Here is an 18,011-nt window from a genome sequence, read left to right as displayed (position 1 = left end):
TTTGATTCCCCACTCCTCCATATGAGCGGCGGACTCTAATCTGGTGAACCGGGTTGGTTTCCCCACTCCTCCTCATGAAGCCTGCTGGGTGATCTTGGGCCAGTCCGAACTCTCTTGGCCCCACCTACCTCACAAGGTGTCTATTGTGGGGAGAGGAAGGGAAGGCGTTTGTAAGCTGGTTTGATTCTCCTTAAAAGATAGAGAAAATCGGCATATAAAAACCAACTCTTCTTCTTCTAATGGCAATACATTCAGGATTGACAAAAGGAAGTAGTTCTTTACTCAGCAAGTAGTTGTGGTATTAACTGCTAGTGGGTGTAGCGATGGCCACAAGCCTAGATAACTTTTAAAGGGGATCGGACAGATTCATGGAGAATAAACCCATCAGTGGCTACCACACATAGTCAGTAAAGGGAGCCTCCATATAGAGAGGCAGTCAACCTCTGAATCCCAGTGCCAGGAAGCAACATCAGGGGAAGGATTCGGCCTCTCTGCCCTGTTGTTTGACCTCCAGAGGAACTGGTTGGCCACTGTGTGAGACAGGACGCTGGAGTAGATGGACCACTGGTCTGATCCAGCGGGACTCTGCTTATTTTTCTTATTCTTTAGCTGAGTGGGATCCCTGGGTTTTTTATTCCCTCTTTTTAAAACGTTTTTCTAGCATTATCCATTCATAAGCCCAGACTGCCTTCTAGGCTCAAGGAGATTGCTTCCATTCCTTGGGGATGTTTGCCCTGGTGTAGCACCATCACTGAGACGTTTTTTTCTTAGAAAGGTAACTTGTTCCAGGTGTGGCTGCTTTGCCAGCTCCGCTGCCGCGCCCTCCTCCTTCAATAGAAATAAACCGATAGGTGCCAGAGGTGGGGAAACCGACAGGTAACAAATTCCACTGTGATTCATGGCTTTGTTTCTAAATACTTTCAGCTGCTATGCAACAGGCTTAAGCAACGGCAAAGGTCTGGCCAAAACTCATTATTCTGCTTGGTTGGCAAGAGGCGTTGAACCCAAAAGGGGGAAAAAATCCTTGCATGTAGAAATCTAGTTGTCAAGGTGAAGGCTGGGACAGAAGCCCTTTTCTCTGTTGTTATTGTTTTAAAAAAACTGGCAAGGAGTTTTCAATATCAAGTTCTTCCTCTGTGATGATTTAGTGCATTCCAAAGATTTGAAAGAAGGGGGGGGGGAACTCTTTGCACATAGAAAACTAGATGTCAAGGAGAATGCTGCATCGGCACCCTTTTCTCAGTTTTTTTAATCTGAGAGGGAGATTTCAGTGCGGAGGGTAGTTTCAGGTTAGTAACTGCATCGGTGTGCAGGAGAAGAGCAAGATTCGAGTCCAGTAGGACTTTAGGGACCAACAGCATTTCTAGGGTACAAGTTTTCTAGAGCTTGTACCCTGGAAACCTTGTTGGTCTCGAAGGCGCTAGTGGACTCGAATCTTGCTTGATATGGAGGACTTTTTAAGAAAGTAAGTTCCCCGTGGCGCAGAACGGTAAGCTGCAGTACTGCAGTCAAAGTTCTGCTCACTGCCGCTTCATGGGTCATTCCTGACCCACGGAGTGACATCACATCACGACGTTTTCTAAGCAGACTTTGTTTTTATGGGGTGGTTTGCCAGTGCCTTCCCCAGTCATCTTCCCTTTACCCCCAGCAAGCTGGGCACTCATTTTACCGACCTCGGAAGTATGGAAGGCTGAGCCAACCTTGAGCCGGCTACCTGAAACCGGCTTCTGTCGGGATCGAACTCGGGTCGTGAGCGGAGCTTTTGACTGCGGTACTGCAGCTTACCACTCTATGCCATGGGGCTCTTGGGGCTAAAGAACCCACTGATCTCCCACATAGCACTCTGTACCTGGACAGCAGTTCTCCCAGGTGGCTACCGGTGAGTATGACTCTTGACAGCAATTTTGTGGAGTGAATTTGCCCGTTGTGCGAACTGGCGCTCAGCCAGACACATGACGCTTTACCTCTGGTAGCCCCGTGGCCGTCACGTTCAGTCGTAAGTGGCTAGAAGGAGTCGTAAGTGGCAGCTGCTCTCTCCCCTCCACCTTCCTTCATCCCGTTCCCATGGCTGCTAAGCCTGGCAGTGCACGGGTGGGCAGCTAGGGGCATGGGGGGGGGGCAGGTGCGAACTCTCATTAAACAAGTCTGTGCAGGATTTTCCTTCCACACCCACTGATCCAATTTGCGCACCGTCCCCAGAGCATAATTCCCCGTCTTAACCTATTTAACTCGGGTGCTCAGCTGCTGATTCAACAGGGTTTTAAATAGGAACGGTGGCTGCGGCAGGAACCCGTCCGTTTCCATGGACTCCCCTTGTAGAGCCGCATTCTGTGTTAGAACAACTATTCTGTCCAGGATCAGAGGAGCATGCCTGTCATATTAAGTGCTGTGGAACACAGGCAGGACAATGCTGCTGCAGTCGTCTTGTTTGTGGGCTTCCTAGAGGCACCAGGTTGGCCACTGTGTGAACAGACTGCTGGATTCGATGTCCCTGGTCTGATCTAGCATAGCCTTTCTTATGTTCTTATTTTCATGCCTATTCTCTCCAGGATCAGAGGAGCGTACCTATTATATTAGGTGCTGAGGAACACAGGCAGGATAATGCTGCTGCGGTCGTCTTTTTTGTGGGCTTCCTAGAGGCACCTGGTTGGCCACTGTGTGAACAGACGGCTGGACTTGATGGGCCTTGGTCTGATCCAGCATGGCCTTTCTTATGTTCTTATGTTCATGCCTATTCTCTCCAGTATCAGAGGAGCTTGTCTATTATATTAGGTGCTGTGGGACACAGGCAGGACAATGCTGCTGCAGTCACCTGGTTTGTGGGCTTCCCAGAGGCACCTGGTTGGCCACTGTGTGAACAGACTGCTGGACTTGATGGGCCTCGGTCTGATCCAGCAGGGCTTTTCTTATGTTCTTAGGTTTTTATGAGTAGACATGTTCATGGACGAGAGGGCTATCTAGGGCTACTAGTCAAAAAAGATACTAGCCATGATGCATACCTATTCTCTCCAGGATCAGAGGAGCCTGCCTATTATATTAGGTGCTGTGGGGCAAAGTCAGGAAGGTGCTGCTGCAGTCGTCTTGTTTGTGGGCTTCCTAGAGGCACCAGGTTGGCCACTGTGTGAACAGACTGCTGGACTTGATGGGCCTTGGTCTCATCCAGCAGGGCCTTTCTTATGTTCTTGTGAGTACTGAAACGCACTAAAGTGTGTTGGAAAGAGGCACATTACAGTGTGATCCTATGCAGGATCACTCAAGTTACTCAAGTCTAAGTCCGTTGAAATGGACCATAGTGTCTGTTTTCTGTGAAGTTTTTTCTTTCCCTCTTTTTTTGGTTTTGAACACATGAAGCTTCTTTATACTGAACCAGACCCTTGGTCCATCAAAGTCAGTATTGTCTACTCAGAACCGGCAGCGGCTCTCCAGGGTCTCAGGCAGGGGTCTTTCATATCACCTACCTGCCTAGTCCCTTTAACTAGAGATGCCGGGGATTGAACCTGGGACCTTCTGCATTCCAAGCAGATGCTCTGCCACTGAGCCACGGCCCCTCCCCAATATATCTATATATCTCATTGGTGTTTAGTTTTTTCTGGATACTTCCACCCAGCAGTGTCGCTCACTTCGGACTCTAAACTGGAGCCTGGTTCATCCTCTGATTGTCCACTTTCCAGGTTTTTCCCTGCTTTGTTGTGGCATAGGGGTCCCCAACATGGTGCCTGTGGTCGCCGTGGTGCCTGCTGACTCCTTTTCTGGCGCCTGCCAAATGTTTTTAGGAAGTGGTCGGGGCCAGGAAGGGTTTTTGCCCAGCAAGGCTTCTGGTTGACTATTGGAGATTTGATGGGCTGTGCAGAGTTTTTAACATGTTGCTTTGGCAGCAGCTGCCACCACAGCTCAAGCATGTACCCTGCGTTACGGAAGTGCAGCCATGACAATCATTTTGTGGCTGGCTCTGCCTCATGGGGCAGCCAGTTTGTGGCAGCCAGTTTGTTGCCACCCCAGCCATGCTGTTGCAGCCTTCCAGATGTGCCCACAGGCTCAAAAAGGTGGGCGGCCCTCGCTCTGGCAAATTTGGTTTGGCATGATCTTTCCGTGAAGATAGCATCCCATGTGCGTTGGCGTGCCATGTGGGTAAGACAGTGCCTGTTTTTAAGCGCCTGCCCACATCGGCACCATTTTCATGGCCTCAGTTCCCGTGGTCATAGAATCATAGAGTTGATGACCAGGGTCATCAAGTCCAACCCCCTGCACAATGCAGGGAATTCACAACTACCTCCCCCCTCCACACCCCTAGTGACCAAAAGATGGCCATGATGCCCTCCCTCTCATCATCTGCCCAAGGTCACAGAATCAGCATTGCTGACAGATGGCCATCTAACGTCTGCTTAAAAACCTCCAGGGAAGGAGAGCCCACCACCTCCCGAGGAAGCCTGTTCTCCCGAGGAAGCCTGTGGTTACCATTTTTATGCCATTCCAAGCCACAGAGAGCTTTTTTTCCCCAATTGGTAATTGCTACATAACTTTAGCAATATTTTTAAAGGCCCCCAAAGTCCTCTGAGGGTGTGAAGGTCAGGGAATGGCAGCCATGGAGGGACTGAGGCAAGGAAGGCGCATAGAATACCGCCATGTGTAAATGCACAGTTGCTGCTGCATTTGCAGTCTCACTGAGAGCTACATGGCGCATCATCTCCATATGACTGAGCCTCATTTATAATTGATTCTATGATATGAGCCTCATTTATCATTCAATGCTGATTCTATGACCTTAAGCAGATGATGAGAGGGAGGGCATCTTGGCCATCTTCTGGGCATGGAGTAGGGGTCACTGGGTGTGTGTTAGGGGGGAGGTAGTTGTGAACTTCCTGCATTGTGCAGGGGGTTGGACTAGATGACCCTGGTGGTTCCTTCCAACTCTATGGTTCTATGATACATCTAGAGCTGAATTCACGCAGTTGCCCAATCAGGAGCCAGAAGGAAGGGGGGGGGGAAACCCTGTACGTGCCCAGAATCCTATTGTCTTGGCTAGTTCTGCGTCTCAGGGAAGAGAATTCCTTGGTATTTTATTTCTGTTACTGAAGCCATGGGGGGGGGGGGATGAATACATGCAGTCAAGGAAAGTATGATTGCGAAAGCTACAATAAAATCAGAGGCCTCTAAAATAAAATATTTCTGGCAGCGCTGGATCTTGGCAAGAAGATGCTTCCTGAACTGCTCATAAAACCCAGACCTTGAGAGACTTCAAGCCTGAACTTAGCATGTATAGTTAGAAGCAAGTCCCAATGGGTTCAGCGGGACTTACTTCCCCTACAAGCCTGTTTAGGACTGCAACTTCGGGCCCTGGTCCAGTTGTAATTGCAGGTAGCTTGTGATGCATAACATCCAGGGGCTCCAGCCAGAGATGTTTCATGAGAGGCAGTGTGGTGTAGTGGTTAGAGTGTCGTACTTAGGATCTTGGAGACCCTGGGTCGAACCCCTACTCTGCCATGGAAGCTCGCTGGGTGACCTTGGGCCTGTCACACACTCTCAGCCTAACTTAGTTCACAGGGTCGTGGTGAGGATACAGTGGAGGAGAGAAGAATGATGTTCACCACCTTGGGTGCCTTTTGGGAGAAAGGTGGGGTATAAGTGAAGGAAGGAAAGAAAGGAAAAGGGCCGTAGCTCAGCGATAGAGCATCTGCATGGCATGCAGAAGGTCCCAGGTTCAATCCCTGGCATCTCCAGTTAAAGGGACTAGGCAAGTAGGTGATGTGAAAGACCTCAGCCTGAGACCCTGGAGAGCTGCTGCCGGTCTGAGAAGACAATACTGACTTTGATGGGCCAAGGGTCTGATAAGGCAACTTCATGTGTTCAAAATATCAGAGGTCATAATCAGTTTATTAGGGGCTCAGGTGTGCAATACGCGCATGAGCAGTACATACAGGAGGCTGTATTTGTGGCATGGAAGACTGTTCATGTGCACGGATCTTTCTTGCTAGATCAGGGTATCGGTCTTGCACAAATGACTTCAGAGGAGGGATGGGCGGATTTCCCCCATTCCATTCCATTTCATTCCTCCTCTGTGTTTGACTCTGCCCTCCCCACAAACTTGATTCTGCTTTGCTTCTAGTTTAGCTTGGAGAATTTATGAAATTAATCTTGCAGTTGGCACGCTAATAGTTTGCCAAAGGTCCTTGGTTTGTGTGTTCGTTCTTACAGGCTTCTGTTGCTCAATGAGATATGTACACACTGGTTAAGCCAGAGCAAAAAAGGGATCTTAAGTGGTCATGCGCTTTCATCCTGGTTCCTCTTTCCTGGGAATTTTAATCAGTGTATCTGTTTATATGTTAAAGCACATTGCAAAAGGCATCTGGATATGGCCCAGTCCTGTTCAGATCCCTTTTGGGCCACTAGGGTTTAATTAATGTGTTTATATACCAGTACACACTGATAAGGCGTAAGGCAGAAAGATGTGAACTGGCGAGCTATGACAAACTGAGGATCAATAGGGATCTGAATGAAGTCCAGTAGTGTGAGTCAGTGTGGTGTGGTGGTCAGAGTGTTGGACTTGGGAAACCTGGGTTCAAATCCCCTCTCTTGCCTACAAAACTCCCTGGGTGACTTTGATCCAGTTATTTTCTGTTAGCCTAACCTACCTCATAGGGTTGTTGTGAGGATAAAATAGGGAGGGAGTGATCTGTGGCTGCTGCCCCGAGCTCTTTAGAGAAAAAGAGGGATAAAAATATATAGAAAGAAATGGAAATTGAAAGAACAGCGGATCATTGATGCTTAGAATTAGGACTAGAAGGTTGGGAGGGGGTCCAGAGACCATCCAGACTGTCCCCCTGCACCATGCAGGATGACCTAAAGCATCCTTGGCACGTAATCATCCAACCTCCGAGGGAGAAGAAGAAAAAGAAAAGCTGGTTTTTATACCCTGCTTTTCTCAACCATAAGGAGTCTCAAAGCAACTTACAATTGCCTTCCCTTCCTCTCCCCACAAAAGACACCTCGTGAGGTAGGTGGGGCTGAGAGAGTTCGGAGTGAACTGCGAGAGGCCCAAGGCCACCCAGCAGGCTTCATGTGGAGGAGTTAGGGTTGCCAGGTCCCTTTTTGCCACCGGCGGGAGGGTTTTGGGGTGGAGCCTGAGGAGGGAGGGGTTTGGGGAGGGACTTCAATGCCATAGAGTCCAGTTGCCAAAGCGGCCATTTTCTCCAGGTGAACCGATCTCTTTCGGCTGTAGATCAGTCGTAACAGCAAGAGATCTCCAGCTAGTACCTGGAGTCTGGCAACCCTAAGAGGAGTGGGGAATCGAACCTGGTTCTCCAGATCTTAACCACCCCACCACATCCCCGGGCAACCAGTTCCACCACTTATCGATAAAAGGTTTTTCCTAATATCCCACCAATACCTCCCCATCTGTAATTTAAATCCATTATTACGAGTCCTCTTATTATTGGTAATTCAGAACTCTGGCATTTGGGGAGAAATTTAGAAAGTAAGATCCGTACAAACATCCCTACTCCAGACATTCACACATACCTATCTTGGTCATCCCTATATATATTCAATGCAAACAGTCTTTCAGGGAGTTCATTTTGAATTAGTACTTGTGTCAAACTGAACATTTATTTAATAATTAGTCTACTTAAATCCAATATCCATGTTTCCTCTACTTTCCAAGCTGACTTTAATAGCTATACTTAATATTTAATACTTACTACAGTTCTTGTTTTGCAATCTATGTTTCACTATTATTCTTCATCTGCTACACTAGACTTGACTATTACATAGGCACAATATTTCGGCTACTTTGATATTAGTATTTTTTTATTTATTACTATATCTGCGTCCTTCTTTACTAATATTAAAAAGGTAAAGGTCCCCTGTGCAAGCACCGGGCCATTCCTGACCCATGGGGAGACGTCACATCCCGGCGTTTTCTAGGCAGACTTTGTTTACGTGGTGGTTGGCCAGTGCTTTCTCTAGTCATCTACACTTGACCCCTAGCAAGCTGGGTCCTCATTTTACTGACCTCGGAAGGATGGAAGGCTGAGTCAACCTTGAGCTGGCTACCTGAAACCGACTTCCGTCGGGATCAAACTCAGGTAGTGAGCAGAGCTTGGACTGCAGTACTGCAGCTTACCCCTCTGCGCCACGGGGCCCTTACTAATATTTCTGTATCTAATTCCTACTTCATATATTCAAAATAGAATGCCCACTTCTTCTGAAATTCTTCGATCATTCTGCCATTCACCAAGTTGGATAATCTAGCCATCACTGCATATTCTGCCATTTTATCCTGACCAATTATATTTTTAAAATTCAAAGTTGCAGGTTCTAGTCCAGACTCTGGACTAGACTGTTTTGGCATTAATACCATTTGGAGTTAATGAAGAGCTTTAATAATTGCATTGCACAGTGCATTTATTTGGGGTCAGTTACACTGGAGAACAAAACTAGAGCGAGACAAACCAAAGGTCATTTTGAACCTTATTAAAATGGGCTGACACAAAGAGTCCATTCATCCGCCCCTTGGACATAAAGAAGTCTTTTTTTAAAATGAATTACATGGAAGAAGAATCCAGGCTTTGTAAAACCGTTAAGCTCTGGAGTAGAAAAAAAAGAATATGCCCATGCCTAACAGTTATGGGACCAGCTGCCCCGTTGGTGGAAATGCCGTTGTATAGCTATACAAAAATAGATTGCTGTCAGAAAATCGATTGCTGTCAGAAAATCGATTGCTGTCTGATCGGCAACCAAGTCAGCTGAGCTCTTTGACTTGGTAATCCATTTCATTGATTTTAATATTTCTAGGCCACCTTTCAACGTGAGTTGAAAGCAGCGGGCTGCAGCAATAGAAGTATAAAAATCTGAAACGGTGAACAATAGTAAATGGTAAATTATTAAGAGGGGAAATGCATCAATGCGACGTAATTAAATCAGCGCAGGAGGTGGCCAGGTTGATAATTGCACACATTATATATGGGAGACATATCCAGCCCAGTATAACAACTTGAGACAATCTTACCAGATGTTTGTATAACTGGAAATATATTATACAACCTATATACATGCCTGGTCTGATATATATTGTCTGTATATATTTATATATCTGTAAATATGAAGGCACTGGCCAACCACCCCATAAACAAAGTCTGCCTAGTAAACGTCGGGATGTGACGTCACCCCATGGGTCAGGAATGACCTGATGCTTGCACAGGGGACTTTGACCTTTAAATATGTGTGTATGTTTTACATGGGTTTCAATTGACCACTGAGGAAGGCCAAATATGCCGAAACGCGTCCGGCATGTGGTTACAGTATTATCAACCTTAGGAATGCCGTTGTGCTGTTTTTACGTTTTTTCACGTTCTCCCTGAGCGGGTCCTATACTTTTGAAACGACAGGGGCAAATTTGGTAGCTCCTCTCCCTTTTTGATGCCATGCTTGAGAAAAGTGACGCTTGATGAATACTTTCTTGCGGTCCAGCAGTTAAAGAGCTCCGGCAGTACAGAAGAAGTGACCCGCCTCGACCAGGAGGACACATCAAAGCCGTTTTTGTTCCATGACAAATATTAGATTAATCTCCACGAGTAAATAGTTGAGGCTCTGAGATCAGCAACGGCTGTTGAAAAAGGTTACAAAAGGCCGCTTGGCCGTTGCTTAGCCTTGGCCTCTTTGTTCGACAAAGAAGGTCGGAGGGAATCAGCACCTCGGAGAGTCCCGTTCCATATCCCCTTCTCCCCCAGTTAGTCAGTGTCACGTCCTCGTCTTTATCTTCAGACAGATACAAGCACATCCCTTTTGTGGGAAAGAGAATCATCCGGCTGCTCCGTCAGCCTTCAACAGATGACCTATTTGCCCTATTCCAGTGATGGCGAACCTTTTAGAGACGGAGTGCCCAAACTGCAACCCAAAACCCACTTATTTATCACAAAGTGCCAACACGGCAATTTAACCTAAATACTGAGGTTTAAGTTTAGAAAAAAACAACACATACATTAACATCTTTTGCCTTAAAAGAAAAACACAATAACAGAGTTTCAATGATACAAACAACTTTTTATTGAAAGGTAAAAGTTTGCATTTGGCATGCTTTTGAACAATTAATGTTTGTTCAAAGCCCCTAAGCTGGGCGGCGGGGAGTCCAGGGAAGGCAGACTCGACGGCTGCTCAACTTACCCGCGCGTGCCCACAGAGAGGGCTCGGCGTGCCAAGTCTGGCACTCGTGCCATAGGTTCACCAACACGGCCCTATTCCGTCCGCACTAAGATCGCTTAACATACTTCTACAGCTCTTTATGTTTTCTTATTAAAAAAACAACAGAGCAAAACAAAGCTGGGATGGTGCCCTCCGTTGCAAGAATTATGCCTTCCTCCGCATCCAGGGCTGGACATATCTCATCTCAGGAGTCAACCTTCCCAGAATCATTCTTGGCCCGTGAACGCACTAGCAACTTCCCTCCCAATTTACACGCGTCCAGTACACAAGTATCCCAAACGACTTTAAATTTCTGTTCCCACCGCGCCGCCTTTCTCCGCTGCATTTGATAAGCCCGAAGACAGGCGCGCTCCCACTCATGCCCAGTCGGCGCTCCAAGCAAGGACAGCTCCAAGCCCAGTCGGCGCTCCAAGCAAGGACGGCACCACGGGGCTCTTACTAATATTTCTGTATCTAATTCCTACTTCATATATTCAAAATAGAATGCCCACTTCTTCTGAAATTCTTCGATCATTCTGCCATTCACCAAGTTGGATAATCTAGCCACCACTGCATATTCTGCCATTTTATCCTGACCAATTATATTTTTAAAATTCAAAGTTGCAGGTTCTAGTCCAGAATCTGGACTAGACTGTTTTGGCATTAATACCATTTGGAGTTAATGAAGAGTTTTAATAATTGCATTGCACAGTGCATTTATTTGGGGTCAGTTACACTGGAGAACAAAACTAGTAAGGGAGGCGGGGGGAGTGCGGGGGTTGGCTGGCAGCAGGAAGTGGATTGAACACACATTGCATGTTCCCGCTTTAAGGCACCGGGTGTGGACGACGTTTTATTTTATTAATTCGCCGTATCAGCGGATACGCTTAACGCGGAGAAATTGTGCTCTGGAGACGTCCTCGGAATCCTTCGGGTGAGATGAAGTGGGAACATGCAAGGAAAGCCCGCGGAAATTGGAGCTGCAAACGCGCAGTGCGGACATGGCCCTGGTTGTGCTTTGCAAGGGGGGGGGTCTTAGTCTGTGTGTTCCTTTCAGGGTTGCCAACCTCCAGGTGGGGGTTGGAGAGCTCTCAGAATTACAACTGATCTCCAGACCACCTAAATCATTTATCTATTTATTTAAAACATTTATTCCTCTTCCCCTGGAGAAAATGGCTGCTTGGGAAGGTGGGCTGCAGGGCATTATACCCTGCTAAGTTCCCTCCACTGCCTAAACCCCACCCTCCTCTGGCTCCACCTTCAAATCTCTAGGTATTTCCAAACCTGGGGTTGGCAACCCTAGTTCCTTTCTTGCTCATAGTATCTCAGAGGGGGAGTGGGTGTGGGGAATCGTGGGTCTCCTTCATTTGAAGGCCTTCTTAGAAACGGACTTGCAATGGACTACTAACAAAGGAGCCACAGTGTAAATTTCCAGGTTTAATGTTGAGAACGGCTGCTGCCTTTACAGCTCAATTCTTGTTGAATTAGCACATGTCAGATCTTGGAAGCTAAGCAGGGTCAGTGGGAAGGGAGACCACCTAGGATGACTATTCAGAGGCAGGCAATGGCAAAACCACCTCTGCTTCTTACTTGCCTTGAAAGCCCCTTGCTGGGGTTGCTGTAAGTTGGTTGCGACTTGACCGCACTTGCATACAAGATCCTTAGTGGTTGTTTGCAAAGCAAATGTTGACTGCAGGCAAATTGAATGCAAACAACCCTCGCAGTTGCTTGGTGCTGACAGAAGTTTGGGGAAGGGCTGTGGTTCAGTGGTAGAGCATCTGGTTTGGTTGCAGAAGGTCCCAGGTTCAATCCCTGGCATTTCAAGTTAAAAGGATCAGGTAAGGGTCGCCGTGAGTTGGTTGCAACTTGAAGGCACTTATTATAATTAAGAGGTGATGTGAAAGACCTCCGCCCGAGTTCCCAAATAGCCACTGCCAGTCATATGAGACAAGACTGATCTTGATAGACCATCTCTATATAGAGCAGGTTAATGTGTCTAACTTAGAAAAATATCTTTTAAAAGTTCTTTCACTGCCATGGGCAAAACATTTCCGCATTAGCAATATGGAAGAACAGAGACTTCCAGCCAGATCATAAACATGGTTTGTTTCAAGCAAGTCACACTGAACTCAGACATATTTATTTCCTTCTGTTTAGGAGGGTGAGGGGCTATGACTCAGTGGCAGAGCATCTGCTTGGCATGCAGAAGGTCCCAGGTTCAATCCCTGACCTCTCCAGTGAAAAGGATCTGATAGTAGGTGATGCGAAAGACTTCTGCTTGAGGCCCTGGAGAGCCGCTGCCAGTCTGAGAAGACTGATCTTGATGGACCAAGGGTCTGAATCAGTATAAGGCAGCTTCATGTGTTCACGTCATTATAGCTTTAAAGTTCAACTTGTTCCTACTATGAGTTATTCAGGCTGTTGTAATCAATACTTGCTTTTTTAATATCAAAATTCTGTCCTGTCCTTTAAAAAGCCAGATTCTGTGACATGCAGAATTGAGGCAAATCAATATCTGTTCCTGTTCTGCACCGTGGTTCCTGCTTCTTCTGGGTTTTGGTGTGGGGATACGTAATTATGTAGGGCCCGGAAGGCTGTAATCACTGGACATCCTGCCTATCCCGCACTTTCAAGCCTGTCTCACTAGAAACCTTTTAAAACTTTTTTTAAAGCTAAATAATCGCCTTAGTAATCTTTTGCATTGATTCCACACTTCCGATGTAGCGTCTCTGTAATCCTTACAACACCCCTGCATGATAGGACAGCATAATCTTCAAAAATACACATGGTGTATATTGCATGTGTTGGTAAGAACTCGTAGTTCGTCTGTGTCAATTTGATGAGGTAATGGCGGAAATGAGGCTGTCGTATTTTGGTCACGTCATGAGACGACAAGAGTCACTGGAAAAGACCGTCATGATAGGAAAAGTTGAGGGCAGCAGGAAAAGAGGAAGACCCAACAAGAGATGGTTTGACTCAATAAAGGAAGCCACAGCCTTCAATTTGCAAGATCTGAGCAAGGCTGTCAAAGATAGGACATTTTGGAGGACTTTCATTCATAGGGTCGCCATGAGTCGGAAGCGACTTGACGGCACTTAACACACACACACAATGGCGGAAATAAGATTCGATCCAAGGGCTTCCAGGCTGATACTATTCTATTAGTGACTATGGAGGGGGTGGAAAGCGTTGTCAAGTCGCAGCCAACTTATAGAGATCCCATAGGGAATTCAAGGCCAGATACATTCAGAGGTGTTCACCATTGCCTGCCTCTGCATTGTGACCCTGGACTTCCTTGGTGGTCTCCCATCCAAATACTAACCAGGGCTGGCCCTGCTGAGATTCCAAGATCTGATGAGATCGAGCTAGCTTGGGCTAGGACTCCAGCTTTCAGCTCAGATGCCCCAGATGCTAAATTCTGTCTGTCTCTTCATTGTTGCTGAGCTATAGAATACACACAGCCCCGATCATGTTTTATTCCCCCGGAGGCCGACAGCGCTTCAGTGTATGTGCTTCATTAGATAGCTTTATTCTGCAAACAGCATGTAGCAGCACAGAGGAGGGTTTTTTTTTTTGCTTATGTGCATACAAAGTTCTACTGAATGTTCTTCTTAACGATCTGCCAAAGTTTTCATTAAACATGCTAGAAAGTCAACTTTCATAAGCAATTTGAGGTTTAACTTAAGAGCCTTTTCAGCACCTCGGTTGCTTGTCTTTATTTATGTAACTCACTTTACACCTACTCTTCCTCCAGGGTATTTCCCTATGGCATACAATTTTACCGTCACAATAATCCAATGAAGCTGTGAGACTATAATTGTCCCAGAATGCTTGATGGATGATTTGAATATAGCTCTCTCCAGGTCTCTCTGTTCACTGCACCAAACTGGTATTTTTCCCATGGTGGGGAAAAAAATAGAAGTCTTGTTTGGGGCTACATACACATAATTTTTTGTCCTGGGTGACCTGATATTGTCAGATCAATATTGTCAGACCATACAATTATGTCCTCCCTCAACTTCCTCTTCTCCAGATGAAACATTCCCAAGTCCCTCAGCCTTTCCTTGTAGGGCTTGGTCTCCAGGCCCCAGATCATCCTCCTCGCTCTCCTCTGCACCTTCTATCATTCCTATAGTGCTATGATAGCACAAGCAGCCCACTTAGCCCATCTTAGCCTGATCTCTTCAGGACTTTGAAACTAAGCAGAGTCAACCCTGGTTAGTACTTGGATGGGACCAAGGAAAAGATAGCAGATGTGTTTTCCAAATAGTCTTTCTTCAGATTACTCACAAATGACAACTCTGGAAGAAGCAGGCATCCTCTTGAAAGTGTTTTCTCCACCTGGTTTTCACCTCGTGCCAAAATAGATATTAACGGATAATGAATGCATTAAAGTTTAATGTAAAATAAAAAAAGTAAATCCCTCTCCCTGGGTCCTTGCTTATGGATGATTTTGCTTTATTTTAATATAGCGGAGCAGGAGAACATGCAAAAGAAAACCTTCACTAGCTGGGTCAATTCGCAGCTGGAAAAGGTAAGTGGGTGGCGGAGGGAGGGAATGGGTTTTTGGAAAAACCAAGAAGAAGAAGTGGGGTGGATTCAACCATCCTTCAGGTAGCCTTCCACCATCCCAAGGAGACTGCCTCCAACCAAAGGGACTCTTTCACCAATGGAAGATCTACTTCAGTTGGAGGAAGGCTCCTTAGATTGGAGGAAGGCTTCAGACTTGAGCCAGAAGGAAAGGCAAGGTATAAATATTTTAATAAATAAATAAACTTAAACAGTGGATTGGTAGGGTTGCAACCACATTTCTGTCCTAAGCCAAGCTGGTCATTATATTGTGTTTGGGTACATCCCTAGAGTTTCTGGATTTGTGTGCTTCTGATTCAGTGAGCCTTGGTTTTACAAGAATCCAAACATTGTGACTTCTCCTTGGGAGTTTTGTTGTAATCCTTGGAGTTTCCTTCAAGGATTTCCCTTGGGGCACCAAATTATGTGTATACGATAAGGATGGGATATACCCTGGCATCTGGTTTTTAAAAATCAGGTTAAATACCTATATTACAGCCAGGCTAGTCAAACAGGAAAGGAAAATAATATCATTTGGAACAGATTTCAAAAGGAGTAACTGAGTCTCCGGCCTCATTCTTTTAAGAAAGGCCTCAAGACAAAATATTTCTAGAGGCTAGCTGTGTTGGTCTGCAGTAGAACAGCTAGATTTGAGTCCCAGTAGCATCTTAGAGGCCAAGATTTTTGGGTCCCCAGAGTCAGGCCACATGTTAAACGCAGACTGTTGTGGCTGCCATGTAAACGCAAAACCACCAAATGTGTAGCCTATTGGTTGCTGCCTCTTTCCACCACCCCTTTCCTCCCTTTAGAACAGTGGTTCCCAACCTTTTTTTGACCAGGGACCAATAGGACTTTTTTGTTCGGTGCAGGGACCCCAAGGTTCAAAATAAAAATTCGGAGAATTTGAAAATAAACTTTAATCATAACTGTTAGTTAAACATTAAACTTTGAAAAATATTTGAATATATATTTTTATAATAGAGAACTTTTAATTGAAAACATTAATTTATTATGGGTTTATAACTTTGTTTCGTGGACCTTAATTTAGTTCTCGCGGACCCCTGGGGGTCCACGGACCCCTGGTTGGGAACCAGTGCTTTAGAAACTCCCTTGTGTGGTAATTGGGTAGGGCTTTTCTGAAGCACTGAGTTAATTTCCAGTGTCCAGTTTTTTGTGGTTTCCACACTGGAAGCAAATGAAACCAGCACAGAGCTGTCAAGGAGGTAGGCCAGAGTCTGGGGTTTTTATAGCGCCAGGTGGAATCCTATTGGCCCTTGTGTGTCACCTGACAACTGCTGAACTAGAAGCTGCAATACCACCCTCTGGCCAGTTTGTTTTGGAGGCAGTAGAGAACACAATAACAAGCAACCTCTTCTAGCAGGTTATGGTGGCCAACCTGTTATGGTGGGATAGCAGCGGAAGAACCTTGGGGAGGGCCCGTGGCTCAGTGGTAGAGCATCTGCTTGGCATGCAGAAGGTCCCAGGTTCAATCCCTGGCATCTCCAGTTAAAGAGACTAGGCAAGTGGATGATGCGAAAGACCCCTGCCTGAGTCCCTGGAGAGCCGCTGCCGGTCTGAGTAGACAAGACTGACTTGGATGGACCAAGGGTCTGATTCAGTATGAGGCAGCTTCATGTGTTCATGTGTCTCCTTGCTGGAGTCCACAGTTTGAGATTCCTGAAGTTCCATGCAGTGCCGTTGAGGGAAACACAGGGTCAGGCTCTTGATACGAATGAACAGTGGTAACCAAAATATGAATTAATGCTTTGCAGCATTCTCCTCCTTCTGCAATCTTGGACTTGTATACAGATGTTGGGAAGGGACATGTTCTTTTGGATCTGCTGGAAGTGCTTTCAGGACAACAACTGGTAAGAGAATTATGAAACAACATGACCCATATATACATTGACTGCGTGTATCAAGGGTGTCAAACTCAATTGTTATGAGGGCCGGATATGTCATAAATGTCACTTGGTGGGACTGGGTCACACCTCACCAGCCCAGACTGGGGGTGGTGGCTGCTTTGGCTGGCTTGTGGGCTGGGTAAGAGCTCTCAATAGGGTTGCCAACCTCCAGGTGGTGGCTGGAGATCTCCTGCTATTATGACTGATCTCCAGGCGACAGAGATCAGTTCTTCTGGAGAAAATGGCCCTTTGGCAATTGAACTCTGTGGCATTGAAATCCCTCCCCTCTCCAAACCCCACCTTTCTCAGGCTCCACCCCCAGGTATTTCCCAACCCATAGCTGGCAACCCTAGCTCTCAAGAGGGTGGATGTGGCTCTCGGGCCTTATGTTTAACACCCCTGGTGTATATTGAGGTCAGTAGTAAAATATAACTCGCCATTCAAGCACTTCTGCTATTGGGACACCTTAACCGCTTAGGGGAGGGGCTGTGGTTCAGTTGATAGAGCATCTGCTTGGCATGCAGAAGGTCCCAAGTTCAATCCCCTGGCATCTCCAGTTAAAAAAAAAAAAACCCAGATAGCAGGTGATGTGAAAGACCTCTGCCTGAGACCTCTGCCCTGGAGAGCTGCTGCCAGTCTGAGAAGGCAATACTGACCTTAATGGGACAAGTGTCTGATTCAGTGTAAGGCAGCTTCATGTGTTCTTCTATCTGTGGTGACAACAATCAGATTTCTGTGTGACTTTGGCATGCAGGCAGCCAAAGCATTACAACAAGCTAAAGAAACTAAGCAATTGTCATCTGTCATGTTAAACAAATGATTCTTTTCCTCTTCTTTGTCTGATTCCAATTCTTCTTTGCAGCCGCGAGAAAAAGGATGCAACCCTTTCCAGTGCAGAAGCAACGTTGAGAACGCCCTGTGCTTCCTAAAGAACAGATCGGTCAGTATTATTTTGACACTGAAAAGGTTTTGTTTGTGTTCAGATGCCAATGTGCCATGGGGATCTCAGCAAGGTGGTTTCAGCCGAACCTGTAGGACACCATTCTTTGCGCATTCTCAAAAGCAAAGAGAGAGGAATTGTTGCTGTGCCTCTTATTTCTAGCTGTAAATATTATTACAAAATTTGAGACGTTTTCTCTGCCAATGTTAAATTTTAAACAAAACATAAACACCAGCCTCAGGGCTGTTGTGGTTTTTATTGTAAACAGCCTTGAGCTATGAAGAGGTGGCATAGAATTACTCTAAATAAATTGGATCTCGGTTTTGAAAAAATCAATAGCAGCCCTTTAACAAGTGGTTAAAATGCTTAGGGCTGTTTAGCTTGGAAAGAAGGCGGTTAAGGGGAGGCACGATAGAGGTCTG

The 18,011-nt window shown here is 46.1% G+C and overlaps 1 protein-coding gene across 1 annotated transcript in view; it reads left to right on the top strand.

Annotated features, from left to right (window-relative positions):
• Positions 1-14,623: 14,623 nt before the first annotated feature.
• Positions 14,624-18,011, top strand: part of SYNE2 (spectrin repeat containing nuclear envelope protein 2) — a 222,887-nt gene continuing 219,499 nt past the window's right edge. Inside the window, exons 1-3 of the mRNA XM_056851222.1 lie at positions 14,624-14,710; positions 16,518-16,613; positions 17,512-17,589. Of these exons, the coding sequence (XP_056707200.1) occupies positions 14,624-14,710; positions 16,518-16,613; positions 17,512-17,589 (261 nt within the window). The remainder of the gene's footprint in view (positions 14,711-16,517; positions 16,614-17,511; positions 17,590-18,011) is intronic.

This window comes from Euleptes europaea, chromosome 6, assembly GCF_029931775.1.
Source record: "Euleptes europaea isolate rEulEur1 chromosome 6, rEulEur1.hap1, whole genome shotgun sequence".
Taxonomy (NCBI): Eukaryota; Metazoa; Chordata; class Lepidosauria; order Squamata; family Sphaerodactylidae; genus Euleptes; species Euleptes europaea.
This window is presented reverse-complemented; position numbering and strand designations above follow the sequence as displayed.